Source organism: Marmota marmota, unplaced genomic scaffold (genome assembly GCF_001458135.2).
Source record: "Marmota marmota marmota unplaced genomic scaffold, marMar, whole genome shotgun sequence".
Taxonomy (NCBI): Eukaryota; Metazoa; Chordata; class Mammalia; order Rodentia; family Sciuridae; genus Marmota; species Marmota marmota.
Genome location: NW_025999870.1, coordinates 2,531,898 through 2,557,946, shown reverse-complemented (window position 1 = coordinate 2,557,946; position 26,049 = coordinate 2,531,898). Strand labels below are relative to the sequence as shown.

At 41.9% G+C, this 26,049-nt stretch overlaps 1 protein-coding gene across 1 annotated transcript; it reads left to right on the top strand.

Annotated features, from left to right (window-relative positions):
* Positions 1–4,430: 4,430 nt before the first annotated feature.
* Positions 4,431–24,666, top strand: Cdrt4 (CMT1A duplicated region transcript 4). Its single transcript, XM_015506095.2, has 3 exons — positions 4,431–4,486; positions 21,209–21,321; positions 24,109–24,666. Exons 1-3 carry the CDS (start codon positions 4,431–4,433, stop codon positions 24,549–24,551), a joined length of 612 nt encoding a protein of 203 aa, XP_015361581.1. The 3' UTR covers positions 24,552–24,666.
* The last annotated feature ends 1,383 nt before the right edge of the window (positions 24,667–26,049 follow it).

Sequence of the window (26,049 nt, the reverse complement as noted above, 5' to 3'; positions counted from 1 at the left end):
AAATTGGATCAGGAGACAGAGGATAAAACAGAAAAGACCCTTGGTAATCTTGACATCAAACTCGTTAGTGGTGCTGTTGAATAAAATTGAAGTGAAAAAGCAGGTTTCTGTATGTGGTGGAGGAGAAGGGTATTGAGTCCAGCTTGAGTAACGTAGGTCTAAGGTCCCTATAGCATATCCCGGAAGGGATGCCTGGTGGGAGGTTGGATAGAGAAGCCTGGAGTTGAGCGAATAGTCAGGGGCTAGAGATACATCCAAGAGAGTGTATAGATGATGATAGGTACTCAGGACAGAGCCTGGGGCTCCTTTTGCTCCAAATATTGGGCAGAGAAGCAGAAGGCAGCAAAGAGCATGTTCTACTCAGGTGATAACCTGGAAGAAAGTGGCATGTTCAATTGCTGCCAATAGGTCTGACAAGATGAGCACTAAGTATGAAGGAGATGATTGAGCTTGGGCATATGGAAATCATCTACAGAATGGATAAATGAAATTTGACTTTATTGGTTGGTGCTTTATTTAAAAAAATCAACTCAATTAGAAAAGCCTGCTTGTCTAATTTCCTTGATACCCACCCAAACTTAGCTGAGGGAGTCCCTGTAGACAGTAGTACAGACAACCTTCTCAGAGCTGTCTTGTTAAGAATGCAGAGCGAGGCACCCACCGGAGGGTTGCTGCAAGTCAAAAGCAACTCCAGCTCTCGTGTGGCTCAGACTGGAGGGAGGCTTCCTGCCTGTTCTTCAAAATAAAGTTTTAGACATCACTACTAAAGAGAGACCAAATGAAGGTGGAAAAAGTATGTCTGAAATTGGAATAAAAACTTTCCACTGACATCAGTTTGGCACAGCTGTCCTGGGTCGAAGAGCATATGAACACTCGCCGTTTCTGTGACCTCTCCCTAGAGCAAAGTGTTACACTTTTGGATTTTCTCTGTTCTCCAGTGTAAGGTGGTGACAGACTCAATCAGTGGTTCTCAAACTTTGGTGGGCAGAGGAATCCCCCCTGGATGACTTGTGAAATACCGATGGCTGGACTCTGTCCCAGAGTTTCTGTTAGTGGCCAGGGTGGAACCAGAGAAATTCTATTTCCCACAAACACCCCCATGCTGCTACTGGGGCTGCTTCTGTCCCAGGACCACCCCTCAGCAACTTCTGTTCTAGATTATACACACTTCCTGAGAGCAGGGATAGCATCCTTCTTGCCACTTGGCTTGGAAGGAGTACTCAGTATATTTTTATAAATGAATGGATTAAACAAGCCCTTGAACTTGGCTATCAAAATCCTTGGGCTTGACTTTGGTGGATCCCACAGGGCTCAAGAATGGAATGAGTGAGGTAATGATGAAAGTCAGAAAGCGATGGACTACCATGTTGAATATTTAATGATTTGCTTCTTTGGCCACTTCCTAAAGACCTGATTTGCTGCTATTGTTGCCCTTAAACTTCTTGGCAGCCCCTCCACTAAGTAGGACCCTATTCAGATCTTTGGGTGGCTAAGTGGCTTCCTTACTCCATTTTCTATTGCTATAACAAAATACCTGTGACTGGGCATTTTATAAAGAATAGAAGCTTATTTGGCATATAGTTCTGGAAACTGAGAAGTCTAAGAGCATAGTACTGCTGTCTGTTTAATATCTGGTGAGGGTCTTCCCTGGTGAATCACACCATGGCAGAGGACATCACGTGGAGAGACAGAGCCAAACCTGCTTTTATAAAACCCACTTTCAAGGTAACCCATTAATCCATTAACCCATGAATGGATTAATCTATTCATTAGATCAGAGCCCTCAGGTCCTAAGCACATTTAATACTTCATCTGAGTTTGGGTGAGGACGTTCAAGCAGTGTCCATCTTTGGACTCCTACTTGAACCATTTCCAATTATGGGCTTCCTTCCACACTCTATGAAAAACCTTCCATTAATTTGGTGAGGGGGATTTTATGCACCACTTTAGGCAGAGGGACCCAGAGACACAAATGATTAAAAGTGAAACATCTTTCTGGATAAAGCAAGTCCTTTCTCCCTACTCTCCAGAGTTAGAGGAAATGAGGCGGGGACCTTGGCACATGGCTGTTGAGAGATGGAATTAGTTAAGCCTCAGTCAAAGTGAAATGAATGTCGGTGGCCACATCCCATCGAGCAAGCACACACATCTTTTGGTTAAAAGGACTGCACCCTTGCCTGGCACAGAGCAGCCTTTCACAGCCTGCTGGGAGGCAAAGGAAATGGAAAGTCCCACAGCATCCTGAGCCCCTCTCTGTTTCAGGAGGGTGACTCTGCTTCCTTTGATTTTCACAAGCTCAAGGCCCATGCCGGTCTTTTGTACAGAAATTGAGTCCTGGGAGAAATACCCAGTTCTCGAGCCAGCAGCTGCAGACAGGATTGCCCATGTTGCCCCAGGAGGGAAGAAGCCTGTGTGTGCTGACCCCCTACCTAGGCTGGTGCCTGGGTTGGCCAGAGAATAAGCTGGTGGATCCCCTCCAGAGCCTCCCTTGTCTGTAGCCCCAAAACAGAGCGAGGGCTTAGCGGGGGCTTTTCTGAGAAGCTGCTGAGCTCAGACCCTGTGGCTCTACATTCCTGCATGATGAGGGCGGGATTCCAGTGTTTACTTTGAACAATGTTTTCCTGTGTCTGCATGGACGGGGTGTTAAATTCTTCCAGATTTCTGGCTCCACACGTTACAACTTCGAAGGGACAGGAACAGGTTTACGGCAGTTGGCAGTTGGCAAGGGAGTGAAAGCAGGGTCCGTCTGGGCACCCTCTGCTTCTAGAATTTCCACTCTGGGGATGGAGAAGAGACGGGTCAGGGCCGGGCTCTGTGGTTCTCCACGCCTGGGAGGGGTTTGTTTGTGGTCTGGATTCGCAGAGCTCTCTGTGCCTGTGCCTGTGCCTTTCACATTTCCCACCCTAGAGGGCAAAAGTTAGCTTTTTTTCCTCTTTGGAAAGGCATCCGGGAATGAGAACAAGCTTGAGTGTTGAAGGTCAGGGCTTGCAGTATTTTCTCAGTTAGTATAAACCCAGAAGTTGGGCTCATAAGGAATTCATTTGGTGGGATGTTAGGAAACTTTAGTGCATTCCAGTACCTGGAGCCTTGCTGTGCAAGGAGTTTTTTTCTTTTTTCTTTTTTTTTTCTTTGACTGAGTATTGAACTCTGGAGTGCTTTACGACTGAGCTACATCCAGTCCTTTTTATTTATTTATTTATTTTTATTTTGAGACAGGGTCTCTCTAAATTGTTGAGGCTGGCCTTGAACTTGCAGTCCTCCTGCCTCAGCCTCCTGAGTCACTGAGTCACTGGAATTACAGGCCTGTGTGTCACCACAGCCTGCAAGGAGGTTTCAGGGAGAAGCCAGAGATTAGTGTTAGATGGGAGACAGGGTGTGGCAAACCCCAACCCTTATTCTTATCCAGGAGGAAACAGAGGTATAGAAAGGCAGAATAACTTGGGGCTAGAGTATTGCCCCGGAAGGAGGTCAGATCTCTCAGAACGGTGCAATACAAGGAACCTGGTATGGTAACTGTCACTGGGGGAGGTCTGAAGAGTTCCTGGAGAGGGGACCCCAACTCAGAATGAATGGGGTTCTTGACAAACATCTCAGAAAGTTCTTGAGAATCATCATAGAAACAGATTTAAGGACGTGTCAGAGACACAGAGTTATTTAGGAAATCTGAGATATATATATTCTAGGGAAAACGTGGGCCATCTTGAGAGCTAGAGGGCCACTTTGTTGGGGGGAGTGGGTCCCAGGCTTTTCTTTTAACGAAAACATGGTGAGGGGTTGGCATGGGAAGGTATGTGAGGATGATATCATTCTGGTAATGACGAGATGGTTTATGGTTGTCATGGCCACTCTCAAGATCCTTGCAAGAAAGGTAGAAAAGTACCCTATATTACAGGTTTCTGAAATATCGTATTTCTCTTTGCTTAATCTTTTTATTATATAATTATTTTATTAGGGTAATTAACACTATGCAAGGCAATTTTCATAAGTGGATTGATTTACAGTGACTCTAAGATTTACAGATGTCCCAGAAGTTTACGAGTGACCGGCCTGGGAGAGAGAAAACTGATTGGGGGAGTGACAGGCCTGGGGAGAAGTGTACGTGGAACTTGAGCATCAGGCTTCCAGACTCAACTTGGGTTTCCTTATCCTTCTTTTTGTTTCCTTTCTACCTATTTTTAATTTTTTTTTTCTATCCTACCTCAGTTACCTGAATCGACTGCCAACTCTGAAGGAGATGACCACACAATCACTCCGGGCCATCAGGGACATCCTTCATAGAGAACTTTAGAAGACCAAGAGGATCAATTCAAAGATAAAGGTTCTGCTCAGGTCCATCATGCATAATCAAGTCATGCGCAATCAACAATTTCTTCATTCTTGTGTTCTGGGAGGATGTTTTGGTTCAGGGAAAATTCTAATGGTACTCTGTGATGACGTTGGACGGTGGCCCCGTGGATCCTTTGGCGAATCTCCAGTCTCCAAGCAGGTGCCTTGCAACCTCTTGACCAGAGCAGCTCCAATCCAACAAGGCAGATAATAACCCTGAAACTCACTCCATTCTAGACATTCTAAACCCACCTCTGAGGTCCTTCCGTGGTTAGGGGGTGTATGCTTATGTATACGCACATAATAGGCAGGAAAGGAAGATTGGAGGTAATCTTCCTGGCTTCAGGGCTCAACTAGAGCTCAAATGGCATTTATGTAGTGGTGTTGGATAAAACAATCCTGTGATAGGACTTGGCTTTTTTTTTTTTTTTTTTTTTTTTGAGGTATCAGGGATTGAACTCAGAACCTCACTCATGCTAGGCAAGTGCTTTACCTCTAGTAACATCTCAAACTCTTTTTATTTTATTTTTTTTTAAGACAGGGTCTGTCTCAGTTGTGAAGCTGGTCTCTAAGTTGTGATCCTCCATCCTCAGACTCCTCCTGAGTTGCTAGGATTACAGGTGTCTACCACCAGGTCCGGCAGACTAGGTGTTTTGATCTAATTACTTTCACAAAGCCATTTTTACTTGGTCTTCAGAATTTTTTTTTTTTTTTGAGAGAGAGAGAGAGAGAGAGAATTTTTTAAAAATATTTATTTATTTTTTTAGTTTTTTTGGCGGACACAACATCTTTGTTTGTATGTGGTGCTGAGGATTGAATCCAGGCCGCACGCATGCCAGGCGCGCGCGCGCGCTACCGCTTGAGCCACATCCCCAGCCCCTTCAGAATTTTTTTTTTTAAAAGCCCACTAAAATTTAAGTTATCTGTATCCATCAAGCAATGTGAGACAAGCTCCATAACTTCACATTTGGGCCTCCTCATGCCTTATTCTATCCTAGTGAAATTTCACCTGCTGCTGCCAGAACAAGAAGCCCTTCTCTTCCTCAGTCTCATAGGTGGGATTTTTCCTTGGACAGGTTGGGCCTTGTATGGTTATTTCTTGCTGTGTAACAAGTTACCCCTTTGGGGGTAATTAGTTGCTTAAATAAATATTTTTATCTTATAGTTTCTGTGGGTCAGAAATCTGGGTGTGTCTTTACTGTCTGCCCTGTCTCAGCATCTCTTCATGAGGTTCCAGTCATAATTTTTTCTGGGGCTGTGGTCTCATCAGAAGGCTCGATAAGAGGAGAATCCTCTTCCATGTTCATTCTCATGATGATGGACAAGATGAAGTTTCTCTTGGGCCGTTGAATCAAGGGCTTCCATTCCTTGCTGACTCTTGACTAGAAATCTCCCTCAGTTCCTTGTCACGTGGGCCTCTCTATGAGGCAGCTTATAATATAGCAGCTGGTATCCTTCCCAATGGACAAGAGAGAGGGGAAATGTGTGAGAGAGCCCTCAAGATGGAAATCAACACTTTTGTAACCTAATCTCAGAGATGATATCCTCTCATTTTGACTATATTCTGTTTGTTAGAAGTGAAAGGTACTAGATACAGCTCATACTCAAGGGGAGGAGATTCCACAAGGATATGAATAGCAGGAGCTGAGATCATTGGGAGCCATCTTGCAGTCTGCCTATCACGGGTCTTAAGAGGCCTGTTGCTTATGAACTCCTTTAGCTTGTGGACCCTGTAACCTAACAGGTCTGATAAACCATGTGTTATAAGGGGTGGAGAGAAATGAGTTCCTTGTTTACCCATATTCTTTCTGCAAGGTGGGTTCCTTTGTTGGCTTAGCATCCCAGAGGAACACATAATTCTGATTTTCTAAACTAGTTATTTATATTCAACCTCCATTCCATCTCACCTCCACCCTAAGTAAAGCAGGGGGAGCCCAAGACACCACCAACACCAGCCACTCCCTGTCTGTGGACACTGTCACTGTCTCAACAACTTAACATTTCTGCTCTCTCTGGAGTTCATCTGGTTTTTACCCTGGAAAGCAATGCTATTTATCTTTCTTGTTACCAAAACAAACCCCAGTTATAAATCAAAGAACAACAATTTATACCAATAGTTCAGAGTTCTTGGACCTCACTACAAACTAATAATTATAAAGTACTTTATGGATCACATTAGTTGAATCACAATATATCCCATGAGGCAGGATGTTGCCATCTTGAATATGAAAAAATGGAGGTTCAGCATGATTAAGGAACTTGCTCAAGATTCCACATAAAGAGGTGAAGCTGGAGGCTAAAACTAGTTCCTGACTTCAAATTTTTTGCTCCACCCCGCATCCCCTTTAACATTGTTTGCATACCTAAGTCTCCTGATTATTTTCAGTAGGAATCTGGCGAGACTTCTTGGCCCAGTTTTGCTCATTAAGTCATTCTAGACCAAGGCTTCAGTGATCTGAGAGGAGAGAAATAGAACTCAGCTGGGAAGAGGGATATCAAACTTTGGGAGGATTGCCTGGAGATGGCACAGAGTAGATACAGTTGCTGACCTTGGAGACTTAAGTGTGCATGTGTGTGTGTTTATTCACATGCACATGCACACTTTTAGACATACATGTATGTGTGTTTTGTAGACTTTCTCATGCCAGGGACTATGTGAGTGTCCTAATCAACCTATGTGTGTGTGTGTGTGTGTCTGTGTGTGTGTGTGTCTGTGTGTATGTACCCATATGTGACTGCAAGTGGACACAGATGCCTCAGACCTGCCTGGCAAGTTATCCACATATATTTTCTATGTAGCTAGCAGTTATGTTCTGTTGTATATTATATATATATATATATATATATATATATATATATATATATTTGTGCTTAGATTCATGTGAAACTGATAACTAAAGAATTATTCCCAATTTTGAGTGACCTTTTTATTGACCTCTAGGAAAAGGGCCATTGTTATTTTTCACTTTTAATTATAGTTCACAGTTTTCTATATATTCAGCTGGGTTCAGGGATGAACTCCATGAAGTACTTTTTGGTGAGCAGATGGTATAATACCTTAAACATCTTGAAACTTAAAAAGTAATGTGGATGGGATACAATGGATGATGTGGGGATGGCAGTATGGCAGCAGCTGTGTTGAAGGGTCCCCAAAGCATGTCTTCTAATTACCCATTGATCTAGTCTCTTTGCTGATTTTCAACTTAGTGGCTCATTTTTGGTGAGATGAGTTTTTGTTCCTAATTTCTCAGGCCTGATCATTGGACCTCATTGTTTCGGCATCGTGGAAGGAAGACATCACCATCCTGCATATTAGTGATGCGGTTAACAGCCCAACCAAGAGGCTCTTACCTTGTGCCTCAGCCCTGTGCTCAATGCTTTATGTGAATTACCTTATTAAATCTTTGTGACCATCCAAGGACAGTTCCTCTTACTGCCTCTGTTTTACAGGTGAGAATCTGGAGCTTATGAAGTGTAAGTATCTTATTCTGGGTCAAACAGCTAAGTCCTTGTCCTGTCCTGAATGTGTGCTCATAATTTTATGCTGTGCTTTATTCAAAATGAGTGGTTAATAGGCATTTCACTATTTGGGGAACTTTGGAGAACTTTTATTAAAGTCATATACAATTATTTATATACACATATATTAGACACACACATATGTGTGTGTATGTGTGTGTGTGTGTGTGTGTGTATCACTGAGGATAGATCTGGTTTTTCTGCTGCTCTGGCTCTCAAAGGCTAAGCATATACTGGAGAAAGGACATCTGTACAATACATCCCATGAAGGGCCTTTTCCTGGATTTCAAAAGTATTTGATGCATCCTTCCACCACGCCAAGGAGACACATTAAAACCTTTATTGTTTCATTGGATTTCTGACTCAACAAAAACTCCTTTTGTCAGAACTTAAAAATTTCCTGGCATGTTACCCACACATATTTTCTATGTGGCTAGCAGTTATGTTCTGTTGTATATTATTTATATATATTTGCGCTTAGGAATATTCATGTGAAACTTATAACTAAATATTTATCCCCAATTTTGAGTGACCTTTTTATTGACCTGTAGGAAAAAAGGGCCATTGTTATTTTTCACTTTTAATTATAGGACACGATTCTCTATTATATCCAGCTGTCCTTTGTCCCCCTAACTATTCATCTTAGTGTTCCATTCCATTCCATTTCTGCCAGTTTACCCTCCTCATTGTATGTTTCTCAGAAACCTAGTAAAATGAGCTGCACCAGACACTTGAAAGAGCTACCATCTGGGAGAAGTGAGGAAGAGAGTTCAGGACAAGGTAAGCAAGCCTGGTCTTAGGTTCTGACTGTAGTCAGTCCTCACTATGGTCAAATATGGGCCAAAGACCCACTGGAACTTAAAGATCTCACTCCCGAGCCTTAAGAAACAACTTAAGGCAAGAGAAACATATATGAAGTAAATAACCCTGCCAGGCGAGGTAGAGAATAGATACTTGGGAATACAGAGTAGGATGTGGATAGTTCCACTTGGGAGGGTCTTTGGGGCCCATATTCGTTCATAGTGAGGACTGACTACAGTCAGAACCTAAGTTCCACTTGGAGTGGCCTCCTAGAATAAGGATCACTGGACTGGTCCTGGAAGCAGATTATAAGAAGAGTCTAGTGTTCCAGCCTTGTGTGTAAATTGATTAGGATCACAAGGGAAGAAGACACAGACTATGTGAAAAGGCCATTATATCCAATGATAGCATAGAGCATACCCCGTGTGATTCATTTGGTAGTGATGAGACCTGAGGGGTTGCAAGACACATTAGACCAGGTGGTAAAGGAAATGGAGGTTTGGAGAGAAGTGGAGTAGAGATGGAGTTAGAATTTGGTTCATTTAGTCTCCCTGAGTACTCTCCCATATTGGATAGGGCTTCATTTTACCTTTCAATGAAACCTGACTCCTGGAGGGTGAAATTAATGTCATGTCTCCAAGCACTGAAATTGTTGCTGTTTACTGTGATGCACCCCGTACTTCACAGGTGGCTTCTAATTCAGTTTTCACAATAATCCTGCAAGGGAGGAGGTGTTGTCATTCCCATTTTACAGATGTGCAAAACATAAGGCTCAGAGAGAGAGAGAGAGAAAGAGAGAGAGAGAGAGAGAGTGCAAGTGCAGGTGATTTGTTCACTCTGAAGCAGTAAGTAGCAGTGCTAAGATCTGAACCCAGGCCTTTCCATTTGCCACATTTGTTTGTTATATTTTTAGGATAATGTCCTCCCTTTTTCTATTGTCAAGTCAGCTGTCCCCGGTTTTCACTGGGTCCTATACAAGTGTGTAGCTGCTGGATGGTTGGATTTCTCACGATTCTTGGAGATTCCAGGGATAGTTTCCTGTGGCAATTGCAATGACATCTCGTAAATTTTATCCCAGTGCCTGGAAACAGAGCAGTGAAGATAATAGATGAGAGGCCTGCTCTCACACTTACCTTCTAGTTGTTTAGAAGAATATAAACTAATGAATAAGTCATAAGAAATGTTGGGCAGGGATAGTATTATGCAGAGAACTAAAATAGAAGAAGGAGGGTGGCTGGTTGCTACATTAGGTAGTCAGGAAAGGCCTCACGGAGAAGGTGACACTGAGGCTGAATCCTGACTTCTAGGAAGGAACTTATAGGAAGGGAGATGAGGGAGGTCTTGATGTTGGTTTTCCCTTAAAAAGGAGGATGGGCAAGAACAGTAATTGGGAGTAAAAGGGAGAAGCAGGTGAGAGGAGGTTTGAAATAGTTGCTTAGAGAATGGGGAATTGAAAAGAGTAGGAAAGGGGAAATATTAGGATGGACCAGCCATGTTGGGTGGCTTTGAGATAGATGAGCAAAAGCATAGAATAATAGAGAAAAGGATTTTTCAGCTAGACCCCCTGAGTGCAAGTCCTGATTTCTGTCACTCGGTAGTTGAAAAGACCACTTAATGTGTCCTACATAGGCTATCTAGTTTCCTTGCCTGTGAAATGGGAATAAAATAGTACCTAATGCACTTGAATTTTGTGGGGGTTAAATTGGATAATAGAGATAAGAGGCTTAGAACGTGCCCAGCACATAGTTCACAGTGTAGAATCACCAGCGATCAACATTTCATGTGAGAACGTCAGCACAGTGATGTTTGTCTCCTGCCATGTTTAGTGACTCGGGTGGTGAGCAGGTCAAGGGAGGTTGAGACTAGAGGTGTGCATGGGTGAAGAAGCCACGGCTGACAGGTGTAAATGGTGTAAAGGAAACCAGTGTGCCATGAACTAAAGTTGTCAGTGAGTGTGGAGTGGCGGCCAGCGGTCAGGAGCTGCCAACAAGCAGTCGGTAAGGATGTTTGTGCAGTTCAATGGCATGAGCTTCAAAGGAGGAGGAGAGAAAGAAAATGGTCTGAGAATGGCAGTGAAAATAAGGAGGTCAAGTACCTGCCTCCAGTCCCAGAAACTTGTGCATTACTGGAGGGAAATAATAAAAATGCAGTCACTCAGTCCTTCCTTGAGTAGCCTGCAGGGAACATGACATTGTGGGGCCAGGAGGGAGGAGGACACATCCTTTGGTAGTGATCTTATGAAGAATTCATGGCAGAAAGTCCTATAAATAGAAGTGGGGTGCTGGTGAGGAGGACATCTCCAAATATAAGCTTCAGTTTTTCAGATTTTAAATGCACTTAAACTTGATCCATTTACTCGAGACTTTTTACATCCTTTGATCCTTGATGATTTTCTTAACATAGATGTGACAAATGCTTTTTATAATAGCATCGTTTTTACTCTCTTATGAGAGCTTAGGACACATTTCCTTCCTGAAAGGGTCAGGGAATGTTTCTCTGGGTGGCTGAACCATGGTCTGGGTTTTGGAGCACATGGAGCACCTTAGAAGTAAGGAGTGCAAAACGAATCCAGGGTATAGGCAACAACCTGTGTCAAGGAGTAAAGACACGAGAGCTTGGTGGGATAGGGAATGGTGAGTGTTCAGAGTGTTGGGTGTGTATATGTGTGTCTGTATAATTTTGCATCTGTATATGCACACATGTACATGTGTACATGCATGTGTACACATGTATGACCATAAATGCACATTTATGTATGTGCATGGAGCATATGTGCACACACATGCCATAACATGGGCAAGATGCAAGGTGTGTGTACCTGCATATATGTGCACATTTGTATGTGTATTGTGTGCATGCTTGTGAATATGTGTGCATGGGTACGTGTGTTAGAGAGGCATGTGTGTCTAGGTGTTGATGTGTGTATAGGTGGCAGAGTAATGGTGCTAGGAGCCCAGATTGGGGAACTTTTCTGGAACTAGATTTTGAAGGGTTTGGTACCCCAAAACTAAAGGCTTTTCATTTTATCTTTCCAGTGATAGGGAATGAATTTTGAACAGAAATGTGAGGTGATCAGATCTTGTTCAGTTGCTCTTCTCTGCTTAGAGTGTCACCCCTGGTTAGTGTTTGGCACATAAGGAGCAGTCAGTAGGTATTTGCTGAATAGATGAATGAATATATTAATAAAATGTGTATTTTGATAATTGCCAGAATGGAGGATGAACTGGAAGGAAAGAAAGTAGAGGTAGGAAGATGTGTGGAGAATGGGACCTGAATTGGAGGTGTAAGAGGGAAGGAGGAGTTGAGGCTCCCCTTGATGGTCAGGATGATGGTGAGGCCATGCACAGAAGCAGGACATGAAGACAGAGGAGATGTTTGTGGAAGTAGGATGTGATTCCAATCTTCCCATTGCTCGGTGAACAACAGCAAAAAAAGGCCCACATTCATCCACTGACACAGTCAATGAGTTGCTGTTTTTTCTCTTGTTCTCTGAGACAAATTATTGGCGTTCCAAAATCTGTGGTACTCTTTATCTTGCACAATGCTGGAGAAACCTTGCAAACTTTGGGAGATCTTTTCTAGACTTGCTTTCTTGATAGAAAATATGGGACACAAGTTGGCAATTTCTTTTTTGAAAGCAGTTTTACTGAGATACAACTGATATAGAGGAACCTGCACATTTAATGTTTGCAATCTGATGAGTTTGGATATATACATACACTTATGACAGTATCACCACAACAAAGGTGATAAACATAACATCAGAAGAAATTGGGTACATTCAGTGCGATATGGCCATAGACAAAGGTGATAAACATATCCATCACTTTGTGTGTGTGTGTGTGTGTGTAATTGGAAATTAAACTAAGGGGCACTCTGTCACTAAACTACCATCTCCAGCACTTCTTAATTTTTATTTTGAGACAGGGTCTTGTTAGGTTGCTCAGACTAACCTGGAATTTGGGATCCTCCTGCCTCAGTCTCCAGAATAGCTGGAATTACAGGTGTGCACCACTGTACCCAGCTTCCACCACATCTGTAGTTTCCTGTGTTCCTTTATTTTAAGCCCAAGATCTATCCTCAAATTCTTTTTTTTTATAACTTTATTATTTATTTATTAATTTATTATTTTTTTGTGTGTGGTGCTGAGGGCCTTGCAGGTGCGAGGCGAGCACTCTACCGCTGAGCCATAATCCCAGCCCGTACCCTCAAATTCTTAAAAGCACAGTATTATTTTTACTAACTATTGGCACAATATTCTACTACAAATTTCTAGAACTTATTCACCTTGCATAACTAAAACTTTATAAACAATGGACAATTCCCCATTTCTCTTTCCCCAACAGTTCTTGGCAACCACCATTCTATTCTCTGTTTCTATGAGTTTGACTACTTGAGTTTGAGTTTGATTACTTTGGACACCAAAGATATAATATCATATAATATTTGTTCTTCAGAAGACTGGCTTATTTCACTAATCACAATGAATCTGCCAATTTCTCGATGGTTCTGGGTCCTCATTAAGAACAACTATAACTTTTATTTGATATGATAAAGCTGGAATGGCCTCAGTTATTACTGGGAGATGTGACGTTGTGGCCTCTTCACTAAATGATTCATGCCCATTGTGTTTTCATCATAAATTGGTTTGCTTTACATGATTCTTTGGTTCATTTAGCAGTCACCCAATATCTTGCCAAATGATACTTCAATTGGTTGGGGTATTTTGAACCTAATTGCTTGGAGAGCATTGTTGGTGGCCTTCACTTTGCTCTTATGACTTAAGCTCTAGACATCTGGCCTTGAAAGTCCAGGGAGAGTTTTTTTTTCCATGGTTTGCTTCCTTACCATCACACTGTGAGGCATCTAATCTTCCCATTAATCTCACACATGCATTACGGTGGATGAGGTACTTCTTTGGCAATTTCCTGTCCCCAGTAAATCTTAGCTACATGGAGCAGATTCTTTTTGACCTCTTTCCTGGCCCTTCCATGCCTGGAATGGCTTTTACCATAATTCTTGTACCTGAAGTCTGACTCATTTGGTGTTAGGAGACAGCTTGCTTGGAGCAACTGTTAAGTTTCTGTTCTTATTGTTAGTGGGCTACGCTGCAATCAATATTAAATCTTGGAGCTACTACATATGAACTCTAGAGACCACAGTGGCAAATATCTTACCTGCTCTTTGCCCATGCAGATAAGGCAGAAGGGAGGTCAATGCTCCCCTCACCAACTAGAGAGGAAATGGTGTTGTCAGCACTGAGACCTTTGGTAGACCAGAAACTTCCAGCAGCCAACATTTTCTGAGCACCTTGCTATAGACAGGTTTATAAGAAACATAAGGGCATCAGCTAGTTCTTTTTTAAATTTTTTTTAAAATTTGTTATATATGACAGCAGAATGCATTACAATTCATATTACATATCTGTATTTTAAAAGATATTGCTCATCATTTATAATGGCTAAACGTGGAAGCACTGTAAAATCTCCAAATGGAGGCATGATTAATAATGGTCCATTCCCTTGATGGATTATTAAGCAGCCTCTAAAATATGATGAGGAATCTTTTAACAACAGGAGAAAACACCGTATGATAATAGTAGAACAAAAATGATAAGTTGGTATGTACTTTTGGTGATGATAGCCATGTAAGAATTGGGTGAGTTGATCATTGTGTGATGGTCTTGGGATTGTGATCTCTTTTTTTTTTTAAAAAATTGATCTTTCCAAACTTTTTACAATGTTGATATATATGATTTCCATTAAGAGAACACAGAAATACTGAGAAACGTTGTAGTACATTTCATCATGAGAGCATATGAAAAAAAAAATGACCATCACCAACACAGCACATGCCTTGAATTGCTTTTCTAGGAATGGTGATCATATGTTCTCCCTCCTCCTCCTCATTTTGTAGTGACTGTGGTGGTGGGAAGGAATACGGTACCCTGCTGATGGGCATAGAGTTTATACACACAAGGTAACCAACCTCCTTCACTTCATCTTCCAACTCTAACTGTGCTGAGGACCCATCCACAAACTTGCCTTCCTTTGCTTCATCCTCAAATGATGCATCTTCCCCATGTTTATTTTCCATTTTGCAAGTAGATTTAGGGTGACAATTATCGCCAGGTATGAATGAAGAACATTCATGTCAGAGTGCAGTCAAATGCTCTAATTTTCAGCATGGCAGTTTATTTTGATTGCAGTTCAACTGTGTACAGTTTACCCCAGATGATCTGGAACTTTGATTTTAATCATAATTTGGAGTCTCCTGTGAACCAAGTTTTAGGTGCAACGTGTGATACAGGTATTTTCTCACATTCTGACATGAACTGGGATAAACATTTGCCATTGAGGACAAGCTGTCAATATGCTGATGGAATAATTGAATCATAAAGAAAGCAACTACTTCAGTACTTTGCTTCTAGGAAGTCTCAGATGCAAGTCACTCTCTTAAAAGCAAACACTGGTGTGGATTTCTAGTGTTTTGAACATTTTAAAAGGAGGTAGCCCGGGCCATTGATTGAGACCAGTCCTGGGAAATGCCTGGCTATTTCCCTCGTGTGTTCTCTAGGTTCACAATGTCCCCATTGTTCCAGTGGAGCAGGACTTCCTTCTTCTGATTGATTAGACATTGTGTGGCCACACATTTTCATGGTCTCATTGCTCACGAGCCAGCTGTCAGGCATAGAGAGGTCTCTGGGCACAAATTGCTTAAATCTTTTCATGTTTGATTTCCTGAACATGAGGTTGTAGGGCTATTTCTTGCAGCCTGTTTCTCCATATCTTTCCTATTTGTCTAGCCAATCAATCCACACAATTCTACCCTAAGAATATCCATGGAAGGAAAGGCTGGAAAACTCTCCTCTGTTAAGCGTGTTTGGCTCATTCTGGAAATTTCATTTTAAGATTTGGCACTCGGTCTGTGGGTAATATGGCCACACCTGTGTTTGGAGTTTAATGGCACCGAATGGGTCTTCATATTACATCTTAAAATAAGAACTTAATATTTATGATCAAATAGTGCTTGAGTAAACATAAAATTCAGATTCAGAGTTGTACCTTATAGGTATCTAATGTGTAATGCTGCTTCCTATAGTGAATTTCTAAGGTACTGATACATTCAACATTGTATTCATTTGCATTAATCATGCCATTTGGGAGCAGCCTTAATTATCTGCTTATGGGAAGAAGAATGCAAATCTTGAATGAAGAAGCATTTTGTTCAGTATTTGGGAACATTGAGGCTGACTTTTAAACATAGTCCATCACTCCCCCTGTTCTTTAAGACTCAGCACAATCATTCTTTTTCTTCTTGAATTTATTTCTTGACATCCATCTCTATCCAGTCTGTGTTAGGAAACTGATGGTCTTCCTTATGGGGCTATGAACTCCTTGAGCAAAGTGTTGTCTCATTTCTCTTTGTGTCTCCAGGGTCTGGCACATGGAGATGATGCTCAGTCCCAGAGTGGCTGATAGGATATGTTTTGGCCTCTGTACCGGAATTTGTCTGCTTTTATTTCTGATGACATGGTGCCATAGATGAATTTTGTTTGGTTCATGGGAAACCTGCTTTGTGGACCCTTAAAAAAGGTCTGACCCCAGAGCAAGAGGTGAGTGTGGAGTCTCCACAGTAGGTTTGGGTGAGAAGCATGGCTTGACGCTCAGTATAAATTTGCTGAGTGTGTGCCTGCATGAATGTCACACGGCCAAAGACACTTGAACTCTGTTCCCACTGTTGGCAAATAAAACACTCTCAAACTATGTGCATAATTGTTAGAAAAAGCATTTGGATAATGTTTGGAAGCATTATACAAAATAGTACATCCCCTCTTACCCACCATAAATGGTAGTGATATGCCAGGTCCATGTTAGAAGATGAGCAATTCTGATTAGATTCCCATCTCTCCATCTTAGATGTGGCTAAAGATAGTTGCTCCCCCCCAAAAGAGTCATGATCTATAGTAGAACTTTCTGACAACTACCAAAGTGGCCCACCATTTGCAACTTGATTTTTTAAAAGAATATAGTAATGGACTTGTTTTTGCTCTGAGTGCGTATGTATTTGGGAAAAGACAGTGGTGAGCAAGGGAAGGTTGCTAGCACATTGTCATATGGGAGAGGAGCAGAGAATGCTGCTTATTTCCTGAAGGCCAAATTGCCTCTCCCCACCATCCCGTCCCCTTGAATCTTCTCAATTGGTCTGGGATTTTCAATGCTCCTGAGCATGGGTGTTACTATAGGCACATCCAAGATTATCTTGTGTATTCCCCCTCTGGAGCCCATTACATAGTGGTGTGTGTGTGTGTGTGTGTGTGTGTGTGTGTGTGTGTGTGTTAGCACTCATGAGATAGGGGCAAGGTAAAGAAGTGGAGAGAGTAATAATAAAGGGTGGTGGGGGGGAATTGGTCATATATACACCTTGTGTTTTCCCCAGGCATGAAATAAAGGGAGTCTGTCCTTTTAAAGTGGGGCATGCAGACTCCAGGCTTCCTGCTAGCTCACTTTAGCTGGAAATCAGCCTGAAAACCACACTCTGCACTTCTTTGATTCATGCCCAGGGACATTTCTCTAGATCTCAGAGATAAGCTTTCCAAGACACTCCTGGCCTGAATGGCAGCTTCCTCTTTAGCCAAAAATAAACAAGGAGTGGCCAGAGGGCAGAAAAGGAAACAGAGGGTAGGGTAGGAAATGGAAAGTTGAAGAGGATAAAATGCAGAGGCTAAAAGAGATTTAGCATTAGGTTCCTGTTTGAGAAAATGTGTGTAAGGATAGCTGTGTGTGTGTGTTGGGTGGGGGGGAGTAAAAGATGAGACACAAACAAGATAAGTAACCCGAAAACTTGGAGTGGAGAAGAAATTTAAAAAGGCTGGACAGAGGGAAAATAGGTCTAGTTTCCACTGATTTTTTTTGCAACTGGAGCTCTAGGACCTTGTTTTGGCTTGTTATTCTGAGTATGGACAGTTTTGTGGGGACTCACACTGATTTCAGAGGAGATGAATTAGGGAAGACCCAGCTATTCACTAAGTAACTTTGTCCTTCTCACCTTTTGTGTCTGAACATCCTCTGAGGCTTGTAATTTCTTTGCAAGGGGCTGGAGAAAAGCTTTGCTTCAGAGCCCACAGAAATGGTTCATGAATTTCTAGTCCCATGAGATGCCTTGCCTAATGAATGACTAAATGAATGAATGAATGAATGAATGATGATTCACAAGTCAAACGAGGTCCAAAGATGCTTGCATATTCCTTCTGCCTTTGGAGAGTTATGGAACAGATTAACATATTGTAGGCTCTGAGGATACTGCTTGAAAGGTATTTGTTGAACAGAGCATTTTTTTTCAAACTTGACTGAGGACATATAATCTTGCACAATTTAGATCATCTGAATGGTGACTCCCAGGCTAAATAATCTATATGACTGTATGGGTGGCCCTTGCCATGATTCTTTCTTTTTTTATTTCCCTTTAAACAATACTTAGTCGCTTGAAAGCCTCTTGCATTCCATGGGAATACAAAAGATAACATCTTGCCCATCATGAGTATGCAAAGGGCACTATTTTCACAGCATTAATAGGGCAAAAAGTCCGAGTTGGGTTGACTTATGCCAATGCACTCATCCATCAATCCTGCCTGGAACCCACAAAATCCTTTTGAAAGATGGTTTCCTGAGATAAGGCTGCAGCTTGTGGCTACAGACAGAATGAGATCATTAGTTTTGCATGTGAATCTCATCCACAGCCACAGTGTCCTCAGCTCCCTGCTTTAAGCCTTGGTTCTTCTCTTCCTTTGATCTAAGTCAATTCCGGTTGGCAGGTGTTAGTGGTGGAAATGCTTGATGACCATTTTATTATTTTATTTTCAGGGTATCAGGTATTGAACCCTGGGGTATGCTACCACTGAGCTATATCCCTACCCATTTTTATTGTATTGTTAAAGAATACTGAGAACAGAGGCTTATTAAATTGCTGAGATTGGCCTCAAACCTGGTCCTCCAGCCTCTGCCCCTAAATCATTGGGTTTATAGGCATATGCACCATCAGGCCCAGATTTAATGGCCCTTTAAAATGTTCAAAATGTTCAAAGGCCACTGAGATGCAGTACTGAACACACACACACACACACACACACACACGATTCTTGAATGAAAGTCTGTGTCTTAGAACTATAAAGAATATAAAGATCTTCTGGATCTGTTTCCTGTCTTTAAGTCATTAGTAATAATACCTTATAAATCTTCAATGTTTTCAGTTTAGACTCTAGAACATCAATTCCCTAGCTTTGCTGCACATTGGAATCACCCGGGAAGCTTATATTTAAATGTTTGATTAACATAGATTAATCCTATATTTAAATGGGGTTCAGTGTGATATTTGAATACATGAATATAAGCGTGCATTGATCAAATCAAACATCTCTTTATCCATCCTCCTCCCCCTTGCCATTCTGGGAAGCTTTTAATTCCAATGCTTGCATTATATCCCACTCCAATCAAATCATAACATCTGGAGTGGGAGTTTGCATTTGTATTTTTTAAAGATCCCCAGTAATCCCGATGTGCAGAAAGTCCAGGTTGCACTGGTTTAGAAACACTTTAGTTTTCCAGACATTTTATTACAACAACTATGTATCCCTGAGAAGAGCAAGACAGGAATTCATTCTCATCCTTATAGTAACTGAGGTCCTAACAGGTTAAAAAGCATGATCAAGATCACAAGAGTAGGTCAGGTTCCAGGTAAGGGTTCCTTCTTTGAATGATCCTAAGTCAAGCACAGCATGTCAGATTAAATTCTGAAAATGATGGGATGAGAGACTCGGTGGGAACTGGGAGGAGTTGGTCCACACTGGATTGAACATGGACCTTCATGTCTGTAGGAGAAACAAGAAGGTCACTTCGGTGTGGCCTCTTGCCCCTCCCATCAATGCTCTTTCTGTCTGGAGCCTGCTGGTTTGCATTTCATTTATAGGGAGAGAAAATAGAACCTTTGTGCTGGTGTTGAAGGAAATTAGAAAAAGCCTCAGCTTGTCTTCTGACTTAATGTCAAATATTTATCTCCTGCTGGTTTTAAACAAACAAGTCCTCCCCGTGCATGTTGATGGTCTCAAACACTCTACCCATTCGTTGTCTCTAGTTTCTCAGCCTCAGCAACAGCAAGTATGAGAGAAATCTACTATTCTATAGAATTGTGCTAGCAGCCACATCAGCCTGCTTCTGCAGGGGCCCAATGAGATGAAGTGAGACGCACCGGGTCGAACATACGCACACTGGTGTTGGGTAGGATTCACTAATGACTGGGAATCCTGATGCTTGACTCTCATTAACCAGAGACTTAGAAGGAAGGATGGAAAGTATTATCCAAAATCTCCCAAATACCACCACACGTTTCCATCATCTGACATGATTCAAAAGTCCTATGGGTAGAAGAAGTACAAATTCTAACAGCTCTAACATGGGAGATAACTTATAAGTCCTCTTTCATTGGAGATAAAAAGCAACAGGCTGGGTGACCACTTGGATGACATGCTTTATGTTAGCAGGGGACCTGATGACCTTAGTTCCAATCCTAAGGTAGGTCTTAAAAGGAGAAATATGCTGCTTTAAATTTCATTTTGAAAAATTATTCCACAAAAAACTTTCTAGGTTAAGAGGATTATGTGAACATTATTTCTTCCTTAGCCTCAGAAAAATGAAATCATGAATTCGTTTGAAAATGGACTGTTGTAGAAAATTGCTATTGAGACTCATAGCAGAGAGTCTGTTACATCTAAATAAGTTTAACAAAAGTAGTCTTGTATTTTTCTTTTTAGTATGAACAGATCTCCAGAATGCTATCCTATGGTTAGGTATGTTTAAAAGTTGTCAAAATTTGTGAATAATTATCCTTATAAAAATAGTGGGATTTAAGGTTACCCCTGTGACATGCTCACTCTCATTCCACAATTGTTCCTTAATAAGGAGAAAAAAAGACACGGGAAACTTGAGAATTGCTTACACATGAACACATCACTCTCCTGGATTCTGCAGCTGAAAGAAATGTTTAAAACTAGCTTGGTCTAGGCGAGGGCTACTCAGTATGGTCCATGGACCAACAGCATCACCATCATCTGGGAAGTTAGTTGAAGAAGCAAATTCTCAGGTCCTCAAAACAGATCTATTGAATCAGAATCTCTAGGGGTGGGACCCGGGTATCTTTTTAGAAGCTCTCCAGTTTGCTTGCTAAAATTTGAGAAATACTGTCCTAGACCAATGCTTCTCAAAAGTGTGGTTTACAGTAGCACCAACATCTCCTGGGAACATAGTAGAAACCACTGCAACCCTTTTTCACGGAGTTTTGGCAGGTGATAGTGGAAATACTCCACAGCCCTTTTAAATGTTTAAAGGCCACAGAGATGGAAAAACTGAATATATCGAATAATGAATTCTTGGGTAACAGCACACGTCTCAAAACTGGAAAAGAACTAAAAACATGTCCCGTTTCCTGTCTAGGCAGTTAATAATACAACCCTACAGGCCTCCAGTGTTTGTTTTTGTTTCTGTTTTTCCCTCTTCCCCTTTTGATTTAGTGGTGGTTGTCCTGCAATCAGCCACCCTGAGGGTGGGCCTTGCATTCTGTGCTTTAACAAGTCCTCCAGTTCAACTATAGTTCTCATCACCATCTGCCTGACCCCAGAGACCGGTAAGGCTTCCCTATTTCAGCCTGTGCTTGGGGCCCTTGTAGCTGACTTTCCTGGTTTCTGCCATCTTTGCCACACCCTAATCCCAATCCTAGGCTGGGACATGCAGGTAGAGAGTGGAACTTTGCACACTTGCAGGGACATGGCCACATGCAGAGTCTGGTAGAGTAGATGGCATGGCTTTGAAATGAGGATTTCCCCCCCTCCCTCTATGAACCAACCTCCACACAAACCCCAGCACTCACACCGTAGCACTAGGAGTCCATAAGGCAGAGTACCTGCAGAAGAGAGGGCAACCTAAGGAGTTTGAGCAAGGCCATGCCTTGAAGCCTTTTGGGCCTCACCTCTCTCCAGCTAAAGGAAAGCATATCCTCTTCTCTGAAGGTGGACTCAGCTTAGCCTCTTGCAGAGACCATAGGACTTGGGATTCTAAGGGTGGCTATTAATTGTGTTCTTAGATTAGTTTGAGGAAGCCCTGGCTGAAAGTATGTTTCCCCAAAGCTACATGGACCTACATTATGAGGAATGCTAACAGACTAGGAAGAGAGGAAAAATGTGAGAAAGTTAAAGACAGAAGAAGGAAAGGTGGAGATAGAAAAACGCAGGGCTTTGTGGATGGCCTCTCTTGTTAGGCTGGTAGGGGTCAGACCCTGTGCAGGGGATGTGAAGGGGCTGCTCCTCAATTTGCTCCAGGGGTTTGGTTTTGCCTCTGCCAGAGCCATACAACTATGCTAACCTGCAAGATCTTTGCTTCAAGGACACAAGAATGAACAGTCAAGTCTGTGCTTGGAAATTTTGTTGGGACTTTTCTAGTGAAAGGCGATGTCACACATCTTGCCTTCCTCTACAGAGGAACAGAGGACTCTTAGAGGAAGATGGAACCCTTCGGTGGCACATTCTTTACTGACAGATCTGTCCCTGGATAAGCTCCAGCTCCTGAATGTTGTAAAGGCAGGCTGGAAAGAACTGTATATAGTAATTCCCACAAGGGCTACATCCCAAGATACCCATGAGTGCCTGAAACAGTGGCTAGTAGCAAACCCTATACATACTGTTTTTTTTTTCTATAGTAAATACCTGTGACATCTACTTCATAAATTAGGTACAGTAAGAGACTAATGACAATAACAATAAAATAGACCTAAAACAACATAATCATTAAAAAGTTAGTTAAAACTTATGAATAATTTGTTTCTGGAAGTATCTATGAAATATTTTTGGGTAATTGAAAATCCTAGAAGGTGAAACTGAAGATAAGGGGGTCTACTATAATCTGTGTCTTCTCTTGATTATTGCTGGGAGCCATTAGCCAAGTAGGTATGACAATTTCCTTGCCAGCGTACCCCATGTTGCAGTGACATTGAATGTAGGTGACCTTGCTCAAGGACCAAGGCGGATTAGGGTGTTCCCGGTTTAAGATAATCGTGTTTAGGGCGTTCCCAGTTTAGGTTCCAGGTTTAAGGTTTAAGATTATTCCTGCTGGGAATAGGGCATATCCTGCTGCCTGAGTTCCCCTTGAGTTCTCACGGGATTCAGAGTATATCTTGGGAGACAGAAGCCCAGTGGAGGTGACCAGAACGTGTTTGTATACGGCTGGTGTGAGTTCGGGAATAAAGAGTTGCTGTTTGAATCTACAAGCTGTGTGGTGGCTCGTGATTTTGTGCCCAGCCAGACTGCGGCAGATTATATCCCCATTTATAGCATTTTTAACCGAATTTAGGTTGGAGATGGCAAGATGAATGTTTCACGCTAGTCCTTCTCAAACTCCTATTGAAATGACGGAAGAGGAAGGAAATTACACACCATTGGGGTGAACAGGGAAAGGCGGCAGCTACAGGAAATAAATTGGAGGCATTCCTGGTAGATAGAGTCAGGTTGCAAATAAAGGAAGGAAAGACTGACCTGTCCATAATTTGGTATCTGCAAAAGAACTGCAAAAACTGATGGGCAGCCTTTCCCACCCCTCCCCAAAGTCCTTAAAATATATTATAGTTGGCTCTTTGTAGCATTGAGTTCCACATCTTTAGATTCACATAATTGTGAATACAAAATATAGACAGCATGATCCAAAGTGCATGTATGAAGACACGAATTGGTGTCAACATACTTTATAGACAACCAGATATATAAAAAATTGTGCTGTATATGTGTAATAAGAGTTGCAATGCATTTCGCTGTCATTTTCAAAAAAGGTGTGTGTTTACTGACATGAATAGATTATTTTCATGTCATTACTCTCAAACTATCTATAACAGAAACGTATTTACATAGCATTTACATTGTATTTGGTATTAAAAGTAATCTAAAGACGATTTAAAGCATATGAGAGGATGTGTATAGAGCATATGCAAATTCTATGCTATTTTATATGTGGAATTTCAGCAATTGCAGATTCACTGTGGGAAGTCCTGAAATCAATAAATACCCCACAAAGACCAAGGGCTGGCTGACTTTATTTAGTCCTTACCCTAACCTTATATTAACCATTTTTATTGGTGAAAAAAAAATAAATGTTGAAGGGCTTAAATAATTTGAGGTTAGATAAATATTTGAAAGCAAGCCTGCCTACCTGACTTTAAGTCTCTTGTTCTTTAGTATTTCCACTATTCTTTAACTGAAATACGTATAGAATATCCTTCTGTTCCCCACTTTGGATTGGATTTTATTCCTGTGGAATATAAGGGCAGGTACAATGGGGAAGAGTTCAAGGTTTGGCTCCTATATGCTCAATACTTTGAATAATTGTATATGACTGCTTCTAAATAGCCTGCATTTCTCTTTGCTGGTAGGACCCACAGAAAACATCGGACTTCCTAAGAAACTGCTTGATAAAAATGACCCTTGGCCAGCTTATGTCACCTATATCTCCCCAGTGGTAAAAAGACTCATTGAGAAAAGCAAAACTAGAGAATTGGAATACAGGCAGACTTTCGAGGAAAGTCAACGGGCATCACGGCTGAACAAGCCTTCCAGCACACTCCAGATGGGAGGGAGAATAAAGTCCTTCAAGTCCTCTGAAGAAGCTGTGTTCAAGGATATGCTATCAGAGACTATGTTATCAATGTTGGCAACTTACTCTTTTTTGGATTCTCCTGTTGCCCCAGAACCCACGTATTTACAAAAGGATTCCAGAGAATGTCCCACCGCAAACTATAACAAGATCATTTTCCCCCGCAAACCTATGATGAGGATGCTTCCATACAGCTCGCTACCGGCCAGCAAGGAGAAATAGGCAAATGGCTAGCTAGGAGTCCTTGCAGCCATCCCCTAAGAATGTACAGCAATTAAGCTCCATTGGCCACAAAAGTACACTATGTCCTTTAACTTTGAACTTGCTCGGGTTCATGCAGAGGTTGGCGGAGAGAAACCACATCAGAATGTGGGCTGTGAGTTGGGTGGGTAACCCTGCTACAGCTCTGCAGCCTATGGATTTGGACAGTTCCGCCACAGATGCTGAGGACCTACCTGTAGGTACATCAGTCAGGACCAGGAAGGTGACAGAGATCACACCAGTTAATTTTATCAGAGATAATATTATGAAGAATTATCAACTAGGAAAATGAAAAGGACGTAAAGATAATCTGAAGGGATCCAAGTAGGGTAACCCCTGCAGGAAGCTGGGTCAGCAAACGGAATACACTGGTCTCTCTGAGAGGTCATTTGGGAGACTGGTTCTGTGTGTTGGAAAAACTCCAAACTGGATCCATGTGTTCCTCCAGTTTGCCACTGTCTGGATGGATAAATAGGATTAATAGGGAAAGTGGACAGGGACAGGAAGCAAACTACCAGGGAGATCCATCTTCCTCCTCTAGCCATGCAGGCTCTTGCTAGCGCCTCCTACAGGCTGAATTGATCAGAGCCTAAAGCAAGGATATGATTTGCAGAATCCCAAACACAGCATCTCCAAGCATGGTATGAAAGGATGGATTTTTGAAATCAAGACAATACTAGCTTAATAACGAGCACATGGTTCTGATGCTCCATTTTGGCCTCTGAACCTGGTATTGAGGTTAGTTTTTCTTGGATGGCTTACAAAATAGTGGTGGGAGCCAGAGTGTTCCCTGCTGAGAAATGGAAAATCCACACCTGCGAGCCCCACTCGGTTGTAGTTCTTTTAAGGTTTACTTTATGGAGCAGAGATAGTGGAGGAAGAAGTTCTTGGCTGGAACCCTGCTTTTATTTGTAAAATGGCCACTAGAATTTGTCTACCCATGCTCTTAATTGGTCCCAGATCAAGCAATGCTGAAGTCTGCTCAGTCTCCAAGTAGACAAGCTCTGTTTTGAGACACAAGGAAGATTTGGTTAAGACAGGCAGCTCTAGCCAGTCTTGTCTTTGGGATTTATCGGCTAAGCATGGCTGACCTCACCTGAGTTTCTGTGTTTGTCTTTGCAAAGGCAGTTAATACCCATCTGGCTTCCCCAACAGAGTTATTATACAGGATGTGATACACTAATAGATATGTCATTTGAAACAGTTAAATTTTCCCTACAATGCATTTTTACCTGTCTAAGAGTCTTGTGTGTTCACCCTCATTTATGGGTACAGCTTTGGAGATCTCATCTTCGACTCCTATGCATTTGTGTTGGGACAGAAGTATAAATTAGTAGCCCTGGACCAGTTCCTGGGTTCACAACCCTTGATCAGAAAGAATTCTTGCAAAAATAGATGTTTTCTAGTGAATCTCCATGATTGTATTCTGTGTCCATACAATGTTTACAAACCTGGAGGC

Bases quoted from the DNA above. Each gene is read 5' to 3' on its own strand.
- Cdrt4 (XM_015506095.2), top strand. From the start codon at position 4,431: ATGACGTTGGACGGTGGCCCCGTGGATCCTTTGGCGAATCTCCAGTCT. The intron at 4,487-21,208 runs GTGCCTTGCAAC...CTTTTGATTTAG, and splicing joins AATCTCCAGTCTCCAAGCAG to TGGTGGTTGTCCTGCAATCA. The intron at 21,322-24,108 runs GTAAGGCTTCCC...CTTTGCTGGTAG, and splicing joins CTGCCTGACCCCAGAGACCG to GACCCACAGAAAACATCGGA.